The following is a 14,318-nucleotide window of genomic DNA, read 5'->3' as shown; positions in this document are numbered from 1 at the left end:
CCATTTATTTCTGCATCTAATATCTAGGCTTTTCCTTTGTATACAGGGGGTACTGTGATAGAGTTGCTGCCTCACAGCGCCAGAGACCCGGGTTCGATCCTGACCACGGGTGCTGTCTGCGCAGAGTTTGCACGTTCTCCCCGTGACCACGTGGGTTTTCTCCGGGTGCTCCGGTCTCCCCCCACTCCAAAGAGGTGAAGGTTTGTACGTCAATTGGCTTCGGTAAAAATTGTGAATTGTCCCTAGTGTGGAGGACAGTGTTGGTGTGCGGGGATTGCTGGTCGGCACGGACTCGGTGGGCCGAAGGGCCTGTTTCTGCGCTGTATCTCTAAAGTCTAGCATAACCGATGTGTCTGATGTACAGTAGGATTATCACTGAACCATGTGCAAAAATAAAGAATTTCACTGTACTTAGGTGCACTAAAGTACCATGGTCGTAAGGGACAGTAGTATTGGGCCATTCGGCCCCATCAAGTCTACTCTGCCATTCAATCGTGGCTGATCTCTCTCTCCCCTCCTAACCCCATTCTCCTGCCTCTCCCCATAACCCCCGACACCCGCACTAATCAAGAATCTATCTATCTCTGCCTTAAAAATATCCACTGACTTGGCCTCCACAGCCTTCTGTGGCAAAGAATTCCACAGATTCACCACCCTCTGACTAAAGAAATTCCTCCTCATCTCCTTCTTGAAAGAACGTTCTTTAATTCTGAGGCTGTGCCCTCTGGTCCTAGACTCTCCCACTAGTGGAAACATCCTCTCCACATCCACTCTATCTAAGCCTTCCAATTTTCTGTAGGTTTCAATGAGGTTCCCCTCTCATCCTTCTAAAGTTTTCCACTAAATTGCATTCAATGATACAATGCCGGCCAATATGGACAAACATAACTACGATTTTCACCTGTTGGTAAAAAAAACCCAATAACACTGATAATAAAAATAAAATAGTATAAATAGTCTAATAGAACCAAAAAATAAAGATGTATTTACAATATATTAAAAAGTCTTTGGAAACTTGGTTCCTGTTCACATTATCTTTCTTTGTCAGAGTTCTGTGTAGATCTTCAACACCATGAATAAGGGTGGCACGGTGGCACAGTGGCACGGTGGCACAGCGGTAGAGTTGTTGCCTTGTGGCGCCAGAGACCCGGGTTCGATCCCGACCACGGGTGCCGTCTGTACGGAGTTTGTACGCTCTCCCCGTGACCTGCGTGGGTTTACTCCGAGATCTTCCGTTTCCTCCCACACTCCAAAGACGTGCAGGTTTGTAGGTTAATTGGCTTGGTGTAAGTGTAAATTGTCCCTAGTGTGTGTACAGGATAGTGTTAGTGCGCGGGGATCACTGGTCGGCGCCGACTCGGTGGGCCGAAGGGCCTGTTTCCGCGCTGTATCTCTAAACATTGTCAGTCCATTCCCCTCCACGGATGCTGCCTGACCCGCTGAGTTCCTCCGGCACTTTGAGGTTTGCTCAAGATTCCAGCGTCTGCAGTTCCTTAATGCCTTGATTAGTGAGGGTGTTAAAGGTTTTGGGGAGAAGTCAGGAGAATGGGGTTAGACAATAGACGATAGGTGCAGGAGTAGGCCATTCGGACAGGGTAGATCAGCCGTGATTGAATGGCGGAGCAGACTCCAGCATTTTGTGTCCTTTTTGTAAATGAACCTTTGGAATAAATGTCCAAGATTGGGACATCCAAGATTGTCCAAGATTGGGCCCTAGTGAGACCGCACCTGGAGTACTGTGCACAGTTTTCGTCTCCAAATTTGAGGAAGGATATTCTTGCTATTGAGGGCGTGCAGCGTAGGTTTACTAGGTTAATTCCCGGAATGGCGGGACTGTCGTATGTTGAAAGACTGGAGCGACTAGGCTTGTATACACTGGAATTTAGAAGGATGAGAGGGGATCTTATCGAAAGGTATAAGATTATTAAGGGGTTGGACACGTTCGAGGCAGGAAACATGTTCCCAATGTTGGGGGAGTCCAGAACCAGGGGCCACAGTTTAAGAATAAGGGGTAGGCCATTTAGAACGGAGATGAGGAAAAACATTTGCAGTCAGAGAGTTGTAAATCTGTGGAATTCTCTGCCTCAGAAGGCAGTGGAGGCCAATTCTCTGAATGCATTCAAGAGAGAGCCAGATAGAGCTCTTAAGGATAGCCGAGTCAGGGGGTACGGGGAGAAGGCAGGAACGGGATACTGATTGAGAATGATCAGCCAAGATCACATTGAATGGTGGTGCTGGCTCGAAGGACCGAATGGCCTACTCCTGCACCAATTGTCTATTGTCACATGTGCGTACAGTGTTCCACATTCGATAGGAAGACCCTGTTGATCGTGAAACAGTGTGTGTTTCAGGTCAGGTCAGACACGGTGGCGCAGCGGTAGAGTTGCTGCCTCACAGCGCCAGAGTCCCAGGTTCGATCCTGACGACGGGCGCTGTCTGTACGGAGTTTGTACGTTCTCCCCGGTTTTCTCCGGGTGCTCCGGTTTCCTCCCACGCTCCAGAGACGTGCAGGTTCGTAGGTTAGCGGGCTGCTGTAAATTGTCCCTAGTGTGTAGGATCGTGTGAGTGTACAGGGCGATCGCTGGTCGGCCCGCACTCGGTGGGTCGAAGCGCCTGTTTCCACGCTGTATCTCTAAAACCAAAACCCAAATAAAACTACGATTGAACTGGAATTTGGAAAGACAGAAAATAAGTTTTGAGATGCAGTGGAGAAAGCAAGTTAAGGGAACAGTGAAGACAGAAACCAAATGCTGGAGTAACTCAGTGGGTCAGGCAGCATCTCTGGAGAGAAGGAATGGGTGACGTTTCGGGTCGAGAGCCTTCTTCAGACTTGAGGAACAGTGTGTGGTTGGGAGGAAGAGAGGAATGATTGAACGGATAAAGGGAATGACGGTTTCAGGCAAAAGGGGCTGGAATTGGGAGGTGGAGAAGCAAAGGGCCGGAGCATTATAGAAGGCCATTCTGCCCATTCTATCTGTGCGGGCTCTATTGAAGAGCAATACGCCTGGTCCAACTGCCCAGCTCTGCAAAATCCTTCCTTGTAGATAATTATCCAGCTTCCTTCTCCACGCTACAACCGGACTGTCCACTTTACCTCCTCCATCTGCTGCCCATTCCAGCTGCCTCTCCATATCTCTGTGGGGAAAGGGGTGGAAGGTGCATTTGAGATAAAGACGTCAGCCGTGAACTTGGTGTCACCGCTGGTGTGAATGTGTCCCATTGTTGGGCTGGAGGCTTCCGCTGTGTCTCCGACTGGACGGGAGTGACGGGACGTAGGGAGACCCACGGTCCTCGGGCAACTGAGAGGAGCTCTGAGGCTGGGTCCTTGGACATTGAGGAGATCTGAGGCTGGGTCTGTGGACATTTTTGTGCACAACCCGCAGGCATTGCCACTTTCATTTCACTGCACATCGAGTATGTGTATGTGACAAATAAATTTGACTTGACTTGACTTGACTTGACTTGACTTGATCTGAGAAGACATCTAAGGCTGGATGCGTAAACATTGAGGAGATCTGGGTCCTTGGACATTGAGGAGATCAAATCTGGGTCCTTGGACATCTGAGAGATCTGAAACTGGGTCCTTGGACATCTGAGAGATCTGAAACTGGGTCCTTGGACATCTGAGAGATCTGAAACTGGGTCCTTGGACATCTGAGAAGATATCTAATGGCTGGATCCCTGAACATTGAGGAGATCAAATCTTGGTCCTTGGACATCTGAGAGATCTGAAGCTTGGTCCTTGGACCGGAGAGGCTGGGGTGGATCCTCCAGTCTGTCTCTGCCGGGAGCGTGGACCTTCCCCACGGGGCGATCAGCCGCCCAGCGCCGAGGGTCCAGGAACGTCTAGTTCTGCTCGACCCACACGACCTTTTGCTGCTCCCGGGCGACGCTGTCCCTCACGGCCTTGGCCAGCTCGTCCACGGTGGCCCAGGCGCCGGGCTCCACCGCGGCCGAGAGGCACGGCGCCGACTCCAGGTGCTTCTGCTCGACGCGGTGGAGCCTCAGGAACTCTGCGTCGCTGCTGCACGACTTGGGCGCCAACTTCCTGCAGGGAGAGACGACGGGAAAACTCAGTCACTCCTCCCAGTGTCTGCTCCCACTCTGCCGATAGTGTATCTCAACGCCAACCCTACGCCCACAGTCTAGTCCCCTCCACAACAGTCCAATCACCTCCACCAACAGTCAGCTCAATGCCAACAGTGTAGCCCTCTACCAATAGTCTACCCCTCCACTCACTGTCTACCCCTCCACCCACTGTCTACCCCCTCCACCCACTGTCTACCCCCTCCACCCACTGTCTACCCCTCCACCCACTGTCTAGACAATAGACAATAGACAATAGGTGCAGGAGGAAGCCATTCGGCCCTTCGAGCCAGCACCGCCATTCAATGTGATCATGGCTGATCATTCTCAATCAGTACCCCGTTCCTGCCTTCTCCCCATAACAACCTGGCTCCACTATCCTTAAGAGCTCTATCTAGCTCTCTCTTGAATGCATTCAGAGAATTGGCCTCCACTGCCTTCTGAGGCAGAGAATTCCACAGATTCACAACTCTCTGACTGAAAAGGTTTTTCCTCATCTCAGTTCTAAATGGCCTACCCCTTATTCTTAAACTGTGGCCCCTGGTTCTGGACTCCCCCAACATTGGGAACATGTTTCCTGCCTCTAACATGTCCAACCACTTAATAATCTTATACGTTTCGATAAGATCTCCTCTCATCCTTCTAAATTCCAGTGTATACAAGCCTAGTCGCTCCAGTGACAGTCCCGCCATTCCGGGAATTAACCTAGTAAACCTACACTGCACGCCCTCAATAACAAGAATTGCAAGGGGTGACATAGAATCAGGAGATGTTGAATCAGTATGGATAGAAATGAGAAATTGTAAGGGTAAAAAGACCCTAATGGGAGTTATCTATAGGCCCCCAAACAGTAGCCTTGACTTAGGGTGCAAGTTAAATCAGGAGATAAAATTGGCGTGTCAAAAATGTAATGCTACGGTGGTTATGGGAGATTTCAACATGCAGGTAGACTGGGAAAATCAGGTTGGAAATGGACCCCAGGAAAGAGAGTTTGTAGAGTGCCTTCGAGATGGATTCTTAGAACAGCTTGTACTGGAGCCTACCAGGGAGAAGGCAATTCTGGATTTAGTGTTGTGTAATGATCCTGATCTGGTAAGGGGACTAGAGGTAAAAGAGCCATTAGGAGGCAGTGATCACAACATGATAAGTTTTACTCTGCAAATGGAAAGGCAGAAGGGAAAATCGGAAGTGTCGGTATTGCAGTATAGCAAAGGGGATTACAGAGGCATGAGGCGGGAGCTGGCCAAAATTGATTGGAAGGAGGCCCTAGCAGGGAAGACGGTAGAACAGCAATGGCAGGTATTCCTGGGAATAATGCAGAGGTTGCAGGATCAATTTATTCCAAAGAGGTGGAAAGACTCTAAGGGGAGTAAGAGACACCTGTGGCTGACAAGGGAAGTCGGGGACAGCATAAAAATTAAGGAGAGGAAGTATAACATAGCAAAGAAGAGTGGGAAGACAGAGGATTGGGACTCTTTTAAAGAGCAACAAAAGTTAACTAAAAAGGCAATACGAGGAGAAAAGATGAGGTACGAGGGTAAACTAGCCAATAATATAAAGGAGGATAGCAAAAGTTTTTTTAGGTACGTGAAGAGGAAAAAAATAGTCAAGGCAAATGTGGGTCCCTTGAAGACAGAAGCAGGGGAGTTTATTATGGGGAACAAAGAAATGGCAGACGAGTTAAACCGTTACTTTGGATCTGTCTTCACTGAGGAAGATACACACAATCTCCCAAATGTTCTAGGGGCTGGAGAACCTAGGGTGATGGAGGAACTGAAGGAAATCCACATTAGGCAGGAAATGGTTTTGGGTAGACTGATGGGACTGAAGGCTGATAAATCCCCAGGGCCTGATGGTCTGCATCCCAGAGTACTTAAGGAGGTGGCTCTAGAAATAGTGGAAGCATTGGAGATCATTTTTCAATGTTCTATAGATTCAGGATCAGTTCCTGTGGATTGGAGAATAGCAAATGTTATCCCACTTTTTAAGAAAGGAGGGAGAGAGAAAACGGGTAATTATAGACCAGTTAGTCTGACATCAGTGGTGGGGAAAATGCTGGAGTCAATTATAAAAGACGAAATTGCTGAGCATTTGGATAGCAGTAACGGGATCGTTCCGAGTCAGCATGGATTTACGAAGGGGAAATCATGCTTGACAAATCTACTGGAATTTTTTGAGGATGTAACTAGGAAAATTGACAAGGGAGAGTCAGTGGATGTGGTGTACCTCGACTTTCAGAAAGCCTTCGACAAGGTCCCACATAGGAGATTAGTGGGCAAAATTAGGGCACATGGTATTGGGGGTAGGGTACTGACATGGATAGAAAATTGGTTAACAGACAGAAAGCAAAGAGTGGGGATAAATGGGTCCCTTTCGGAATGGCAGGCAGTGACCAGTGGGGTACCGCAAGGTTCGGTGCTGGGACCCCAGCTATTTACGATATACATTAATGACTTAGACGAAGGGATTAAAAGTACCATTAGCAAATTTGCAGATGATACTAAGTTGGGGGGTAGTGTGAATTGTGAGGAAGATGCAATAAGGCTGCAGGGTGACCTGGACAGGTTGTGTGAGTGGGCGGATACATGGCAGATGCAGTTTAATGTAGATAAGTGTGAGGTTATTCACTTTGGAAGTAAGAATAGAAAGGCAGATTATTATCTGAATGGTGTCAAGTTAGGAGGAGGGGGAGTTCAACGAGATCTGGGTGTCCTAGTGCATCAGTCAATGAAAGGAAGCATGCAGGTTCAGCAGGCAGTGAAGAAAGCCAATGGAATGTTGGCCTTCGTAACAAGAGGAGTTGAGTATAGGAGCAAAGAGGTCCTTCTACAGTTGTACCGGGCCCTGGTGAGACCGCACCTGGAGTACTGTGTGCAGTTTTGGTCTCCAAATTTGAGGAAGGATATTCTTGCTATGGAGGGCGTGCAGCGTAGGTTCACTAGATTAATTCCCGGAATGGCGGGACTGTCGTATGTTGAAAGGCTGGAGCGATTGGGCTTGTATACACTGGAATTTAGAAGGATGAGGGGGGATCTTATTGAAACATATAAGATAATTAGGGGATTGGACACATTAGAGGCAGATAACATGTTCCCAATGTTGGGGGAGTCCAGAACAAGGGGCCACAGTTTGAGAATAAGGGGTAGGCCATTTAGAACGGAGATGAGGAAGAACTTTTTCAGTCAGAGGGTGGTGAAGGTGTGGAATTCTCTGCCTCAGAAGGCAGTGGAGGCCAGTTCGTTGGATGCTTTCAAGAGAGAGCTGGATAGAGCTCTTAAGGATAGCGGAGTGAGGGGGTATGGGGAGAAGGCAGGAACGGGGTACTGATTGATAGTGATCAGCCATGATCGCATTGAATGGCGGTGCTGGCTCGAAGGGCTGAATGGCCTACTCCTGCACCTATTGTCTATTGTCTATTGTCTATCCTTCCTCAAATTTGGAGACCAAAACTGCTCACAGTACTCCAGGTGCGGTCTCACCAGGGCCCTGTACAACTGCAGAAGGACCTCTTTGCTCCTATACTCATCTCCTCTTGTTATGAAGGCCAACATTCCATTGGCTTTCTTCACTGCCTGCTTTACCTGCATGCTTCCTTTCAGTGACTGATGCACTAGGACACCCAGATCACGTTGTACGTCCCCTTTTCCTAACTTGACACCATTCAGATAATACTCTGCCTTCCTATTCTTACCACCAAAGTGGATAACCTCACACTTATCCACATTAAACTGCATCTGCGTCTACCCCCTCCACCCACTGTCTACCCCCTCTACCCACCGTCTACCCTCTCTACCCACCGTCTACCCCCTCCACCCACTGTCTACCCCGTCTACCCACTGTCTACCCTCTCTACCCATTGTCTACCCCTTCCACCCACTGTCGACCCCTCCACCCACTGTCTACCCTCTCTACCCACTGTCTACCCCCTCCACCCACTGTCTACCCCCTCCACCCACTGTCTACCCTCTCCACCCACTGTCTACCCCCTCCACCCACTGTCTACCCCTCCACCCACCCTCTACCCCCTCCACCCACCCTCTACCCCCTCCACCCACTGTCTACCCCCTCCACCCACTGTCTACCCCTCCACCCACCCTCTACCCCCTACACCCACTGTCTACCCCCTCCACCCACTGTCTACCATCTCCAACAACACATTAGCCCACCACCAACAATTCAACCTTTCAACCATCTACCCCTCTGCCCAGTCTACCCCCTCTGCCCAGTCTACCCCCTCTGCCCAGTCTGCCCCCTCTGCCCAGTCTGCCCCCTCTGCCCAGTCTGCCCCCTCTGCCCAGTCTGCCCCCTCTGCCCAGTCTGCCCCCTCTGCCCAGTCTACCCCCTCTGCCCAGTCTACCCCCTCTGCCCAGTCTGCCCCCTCTGCCCAGTCTGCCCCCTCTGCCCAGTCTGCCCCCTCTGCCCAGTCTGCCCCCTCTGCCCAGTCTGCCCCCTCTGCCCCCTCTGCCCAGTCTGCCCCCTCTGCCTCCAGCCTACCCTGTAATGCCAACCATCTGCCCACCCCACCCACTGCCAATATCAGCATTGGCCAGGAGGTCACCTCAGTTTCTTCATGTTTTTGCCCGTCACTTTGATGTGGATGATGATGGTGTAGATTTCCTCGATGATCAGGTCCCTAACCACGTGCACTCCGACAGGCAGCAGGCCGTGCTTGTTCTGAAAGGGGGAGAACGTTGGCCATTGTCATTCGGAGGTTGTGCCGGCAAGCCGAGTCGGGGAGAGAGGAGAGAGGGGGGGAGGTTGAGCAGCACGAGGGGCAGCAAGGATCGTGTTAAGGTCGGGTATCCAGGGGGCTTCCTCCATAGCCCCCCATCCCAGTGTCATGAGGTGGTCATAAGGATGAGGAGTAGAATTAGGCCATTCGGCCCATCTCCACCATTCAATCTATCTCTCCCTCCTAACCCCATTCTCCTGCCTTCTCCCCTCTAACCTCTGACATCCGCACTGATCAAGAATCTGTTCATCTCTGACATTAAACACATCCATTGACTTGGCCTCCACAGCCGTCTGTGGCAATGAATTCCACAGATTCACCACCCTCTGGCTAAAGAAATTTCTCCTCAGCTCCTTCCTAAAAGAACATCCTTTAATTCTGAGGCTGTGGCCTCCAGTCTTAGACTCTCCCACCAGTGGAAACATCCTCGCCACATCCACTCTGTGTATTAGGAGGATCATCAACATCCACATCAAGGGAAAGACCCAGACCCTGCCCCTCCTCAACTACACCCCGCCCCCTCCCCTATCACACTCCTCCCATCCACTGGTGAGGACACGCCCATCTATTAGGCCCCGCCTTCTCCCTGACCAGGCCCCTCCCCTCTCAGACTAAGCCCCACCTCTCTCCAACCAGGCCCCGCCTTTCCCATGCCAGATCCTGCCCCCTCCCAGGCTCCACCCCTCCCCTGTGAGGACCCGCCCACTCGACCATGCCCCGCCCTTCGGCTACCGAGCCCCGCCCATTCCAACATGCCCCCACTTTCCTTATCAGACCCCGCCTCTCCCATACCAGGCCCCTCCCATTCCACACCAGGCCCCGCCTCTCCCATACCAGGCCCTGCCCCTCTCCAGCCAGGCCCGCCCCTCCCCAGCCAGGCCCGCCCCTCTCCAGCCAGGCCCGCCCCTCTCCAGCCAGGCCCGCCCCTCTCCAGCCAGGCCCGCCCCTCTCCAGCCAGGCCCCGCCCATCTCCAGCCAGGGCCCGCCTCTCCCCAGCCAGGCCTCGCCTCTCCCCAGCCAGGCCCCGCTCTCTAGCCAGGCTCTGCCTCTCTCCAGCCTGGGCCAGCCTCTCTCCAGCCAGGCCCCACCTCTCTCCAGCCAGGCCCGCCCCTCTCCAGCCAGGCCCGCCCCTCTCCAGCCAGGCCCCGCCCCTCTCCAGCCAGGGCCCGCCTCTCCCCAGCCAGGCCTCGCCTCTCCCCAGCCAGGCCCCGCTCTCTAGCCAGGCTCTGCCTCTTTCCAGCCTGGGCCCGCCTCTCTCCAGCCAGGCCCCGCCCCTACTCTGGGTTTTGCCCATCGTTCCCATGGTAACATCTTCCTTCGGGGGATGACGACCAGCCAGGATTTGGGGGTCAGTTGCTGAGTTCATTCAATGGAGAAATTGACAGATCTCGGAATATTTAACGTTATTGGGGCTCGAGCAACAAAGTGCCGCTGATTTGCTTTGTTCTCATCTTCCCCTTAGCTAACAATCCCACATTTTCCTTCACCTTCATTTCCTTTGATCTCTTACACTTCCTCATCTCTGTTCCTTCCCTCTCCCAGTGACGCTCAGCCTGAAGAAGGGTCTCGACAAGTAACGTCACCCATTCCTTCTCTCCAGAGATGCTGCTTTTACCCGCTGAGCGACTCCAGCATTTTGTGTCTATCTCCGGTGCTGATTTTGGAAGTGAGCAGTGACCTTGATGATCGGCCGGAGCAGGCTCGAGGGGCCGAGTGGCCTTCAACCTATGTCCTTCGTAACCCCGGCAAAGTCACACAACAAGGTCCACCCACTGAGTCAATCCCAGTCTTCTAAACGGTCCTTCCATAAGCTAGGGTACTGTCCGGTCCACCACTACCCACATTGGACTTTGTCTCTGGAACTGATGTACCACAAAACACTGTGTTCTGCCCTCTGTATCATAGAAACATAGAAACATAGAAACATAGAAAATAGGTGCAGGAGGAGGCCATTCGATCCTTCGAGCCTGCACCGCCATTCAATATGATCATGGCTGATCATCCAACTCAGTATCCCGAACCTACCTTCTCTCCATACCCCCTGATCCCTTTAGCCACAAGGGCCACATCTAACTCCCTCTTAAATATAGCCAATGAACTGGCCTCAACTACCTTCTGTGGCAGAGAATTCCACAGATTCACCACTCTCTGTGTGAAGAAATGTTTTCTCATCTCGGTCCTAAAAGACTTCCCCCTTATCCTTAAGCTGTGACCCCTGGTTCTGGATTTCCCCAACATCGGGAACAATCTTCCCGCATCTAGCTCTCCAACCCCTTAAGAATTTTGTAAGTTTCTATAAGGTCCCCCCTCAATCTTCTAAATTCCAGCGAGTACAAGCCGAGTCTATCCAGTCTTTCTTCATATGAAAGTCCTGCCATCCCAGGAATCAATCTGGTGAACCTTCTCTGTACTCCCTCTAAGGCTATAATGTCTTTCCTCAGATTCAGAGACCAAAACTGTACCCTGAGCTCTATTTATCGTACCGATCGACTTCATTGTACCACAACGAGAGAGCGAATCCTGAGCTACTGTCTACAGTACCCCATTGGAGACCCTCCGAGTACATTTGGTCAGACTTTATCTTGCATTAAACGTTATTCACGTGATTTCTCTTCACACGTGGCAGCTCTGATCATGTTGGGAGTGCATGCAAAGCAAAGCTTTTCACCGCGCGGTGCTACATGTGACAATAATAATAGACCGAAAACCAAAATTTCAACACCGTCTCAGTTTGTGTTCAAGTCTCCAAACTCATGCCCTGTGACCAAAGGTCTCCAGAGTTTGGCACAGAGCCACACTATTCTCTTGGCATCAATGTGCCATGAGTGGCCCCATCCTACCAACCACTAGAGGGCAGTCCTGAGCTACCATCTACCTCATTGGAGATCATTGGACTATCTTTATCATATCATATCATATATATACACAGCCGGAAACAGGCCTTTTCGGCCCTCCAAGTCCGTGCCGCCCAGTGATCCCCGTACATTAACACTATCCTACACCCACTAGGGACAATTTTTACATTTACCCAGCCAATTAACCTACATACCTGTACGTCTTTGGAGTGTGGGAGGAAACCGAAGATCTCGGAGAAAACCCACGCAGGTCACGGGGAGAACGTACAAACTCCTTACAGTGCAGCACCCGTAGTCAGGATCGAACCTGAGTCTCCGGCGCTGCATTCGCTGTAAAGCAGCAACTCTACCGCTGCGCTACCGTGCCGCCAATCGGACTTTAATTCGCACTAAACGTTTTTGACATTATTTCTCCTTCTCATGTACCTGTACACTGTGGATGGCTCGATTCTAATCATGTATAGTCTTTACTCTCTGTCACAGGCCAGTGGGATTGCAGGCCAGTGGGATTGGTGCAGGCCAGTGGGATTGGTGTAGGTAAGCGTCACTGGCTAGCACGGATGCAATGGACCGAAGGGCCTGTTTCTGTGCTGTGCCTTTCTCTCAGCATAATCAAGGACCAGTCTCACCCCGGCCGCTCCCTCGTCTCCCCTCTCCCATCGGGCAAGAGGTACAGAAGTGTGAAAACGCACACCTCCAGATTCAGGGGCAGTTTCTTCCCAGCTGTTATCAGGCAACTGAACCATCCTAACCCAACCAGAGAGCAGTGCTGAACTACTATCTACCACGTTGGAGACCCTCGGACTATCTAAAATCGGACTTTATCTTGCGCTAAACATTATTCCCTTTCTCCTGTATCTGTACACTGCGGACAGCTCGATTGTGATCGTGTGTTGTCTTTCCACTGACTGGTTATCACGCAACACAAAAGCTTCTCACTGTACCTCGCTCGGTACACCTGACAATAATAAACTAAACTGAACTCATCGAAATTAAAATTAAAGATATGGCATGGAAACAGGCCCTTCGGCCCATCAAGTCTACAATAAACCAAACCCAAATGAACTCAACCACAACTCGGTACCTTGGCGATGACGTCTCGGATCGCTTCGAGGGTGATGCATTCATACTTGTCCTCGTTCAGCACCTTTTGCAAAGAAAACCGAGTCTTGTTCTTCAACTGTTCCTCAGTGAGAACCTCTGGAAAAGAAAGTGACGGACAAACGTTCTCGTTACCTCGGCAGCGGTGGGAAGATAAATGCTGAGACCGTTTCGGGTCAAGTCCCTTCTACAGACTCCATACAGTCCATTGAACGCCATTGCACTCTTGTTAATTAAACTATCACAGAGAGTTATGGTCCTGATGCAGGCCAGTGGGATCGGTGTAGGTAAGCGTCATTGGCTAGCACGGATGCAGTGGACTGAAGGGCCTGTTTCTGTGCTGTGCCTTTCTCTCAATCTACGGGCCCATTACAGTGGACAGAGGGGATGCAATGGGCCAAATGGCCACCTGATTTAGTTTAGTTTAGTTAAGAGATACAGCGCGGAAACAGGCCCTTCGGACAACTGAGTCCGCACCGACCAGCGATCCCTGCACATTAACACTACCACACACACACGCACACAGGTAAACACACAGGTAAACACACACAACAGGTAAACACACACACAGACACATACAGGTACACACACACACACAGGTAAACACACACAACAGGTAAACACACACACACACACACACACACACACAGGTACACAGACACACACACACACAGACACACACACACAACAGGTAAACACACACGCACGCACGCACGCACACACACACGCACACACACACGCACACACACACACACACACACACGCACACACACATGTAAGCACAAACAAGCCGATTAACAACACAAACCTTTATGTCTTTGGAGTGTGGGAGGCACCCGGAGAAAACCCATGCAGGTCACGGGGAGAACGTACAAACTCCGTGCGGACAGCACCCGTGGTCAGGATCGAACCCGGGTGCCCGGCGTTGTGAGGCCGTAACTCTACCGCTACGCCACCGTGCCGATGTGAATATTCCCATGCACGAGGGCTCCTACCTGCTTGCACCATTTGGAAGTCGGCGGCGGTCGGTGACTGCAGGATGCGTTGGATCAGAGGCCTGGCTAACACTGTCGGCATTATAACCACCGGCCGCTTCTGACGCACACTGACCGGGCGAACAAGGCTGTAAGGCACGACTCTCTCGTTCGTGTCTGCAATTGAATGAATGAATGAATAAATTAGTTTATTGGCGCTGGGCCCGGTGGGCCGAAGGGCCTATTTCCGCACTGTATCTCTAAATCTAAAAATCAAAATCACAAATGACAACACAAACATACAGTTAACAATTAAGAATAAAGCATAAACACAGTTCAAGCTTTAACACAACCTTTGGTTTAGTTTAGTTTTTTTAGTTTAGTACAGCGCAGAAACAGGCCCTTCGGCCCATCGGGTCCGCGCCGACCGACGGTCCCCGCACAGTAACACTATCCTACACACACTGGGGACAATTTTTACGTTTATACCAAGCCAATTAACCTACTAACCCGCACGTCTTTGGAGTGTAGGAGGATACCGAAGATCTCGGAGGAAACCCACGCAGGTCA

The 14,318-nt window shown here is 51.0% G+C and overlaps 1 protein-coding gene across 2 annotated transcripts in view; it reads right to left on the bottom strand.

Moving 5' to 3' along the window:
- Positions 1 to 21: 21 nt before the first annotated feature.
- LOC144611428 (caspase recruitment domain-containing protein 11-like) overlaps positions 22 to 14,318 on the bottom strand; it is a 28,017-nt gene continuing 13,720 nt past the window's right edge. For both annotated transcript variants that reach the window (XM_078430510.1, XM_078430509.1), the window contains exons 7-10: positions 13,770 to 13,925; positions 12,758 to 12,873; positions 8,645 to 8,760; positions 22 to 4,048 (exon numbers count right to left, since the gene is read on the bottom strand). In XM_078430510.1, the coding sequence (XP_078286636.1) occupies positions 3,847 to 4,048; positions 8,645 to 8,760; positions 12,758 to 12,873; positions 13,770 to 13,925 (590 nt within the window). In that variant the 3' untranslated portion in view covers positions 22 to 3,846. The remainder of the gene's footprint in view (positions 4,049 to 8,644; positions 8,761 to 12,757; positions 12,874 to 13,769; positions 13,926 to 14,318) is intronic.

This window comes from Rhinoraja longicauda, chromosome 40 (genome assembly GCF_053455715.1).
Source record: "Rhinoraja longicauda isolate Sanriku21f chromosome 40, sRhiLon1.1, whole genome shotgun sequence".
Taxonomy (NCBI): domain Eukaryota; kingdom Metazoa; phylum Chordata; class Chondrichthyes; order Rajiformes; family Arhynchobatidae; genus Rhinoraja; species Rhinoraja longicauda.
The sequence above is the reverse complement of the archived record's forward strand: the minus strand, read 5'-3'. Positions and strand labels throughout refer to the sequence as shown.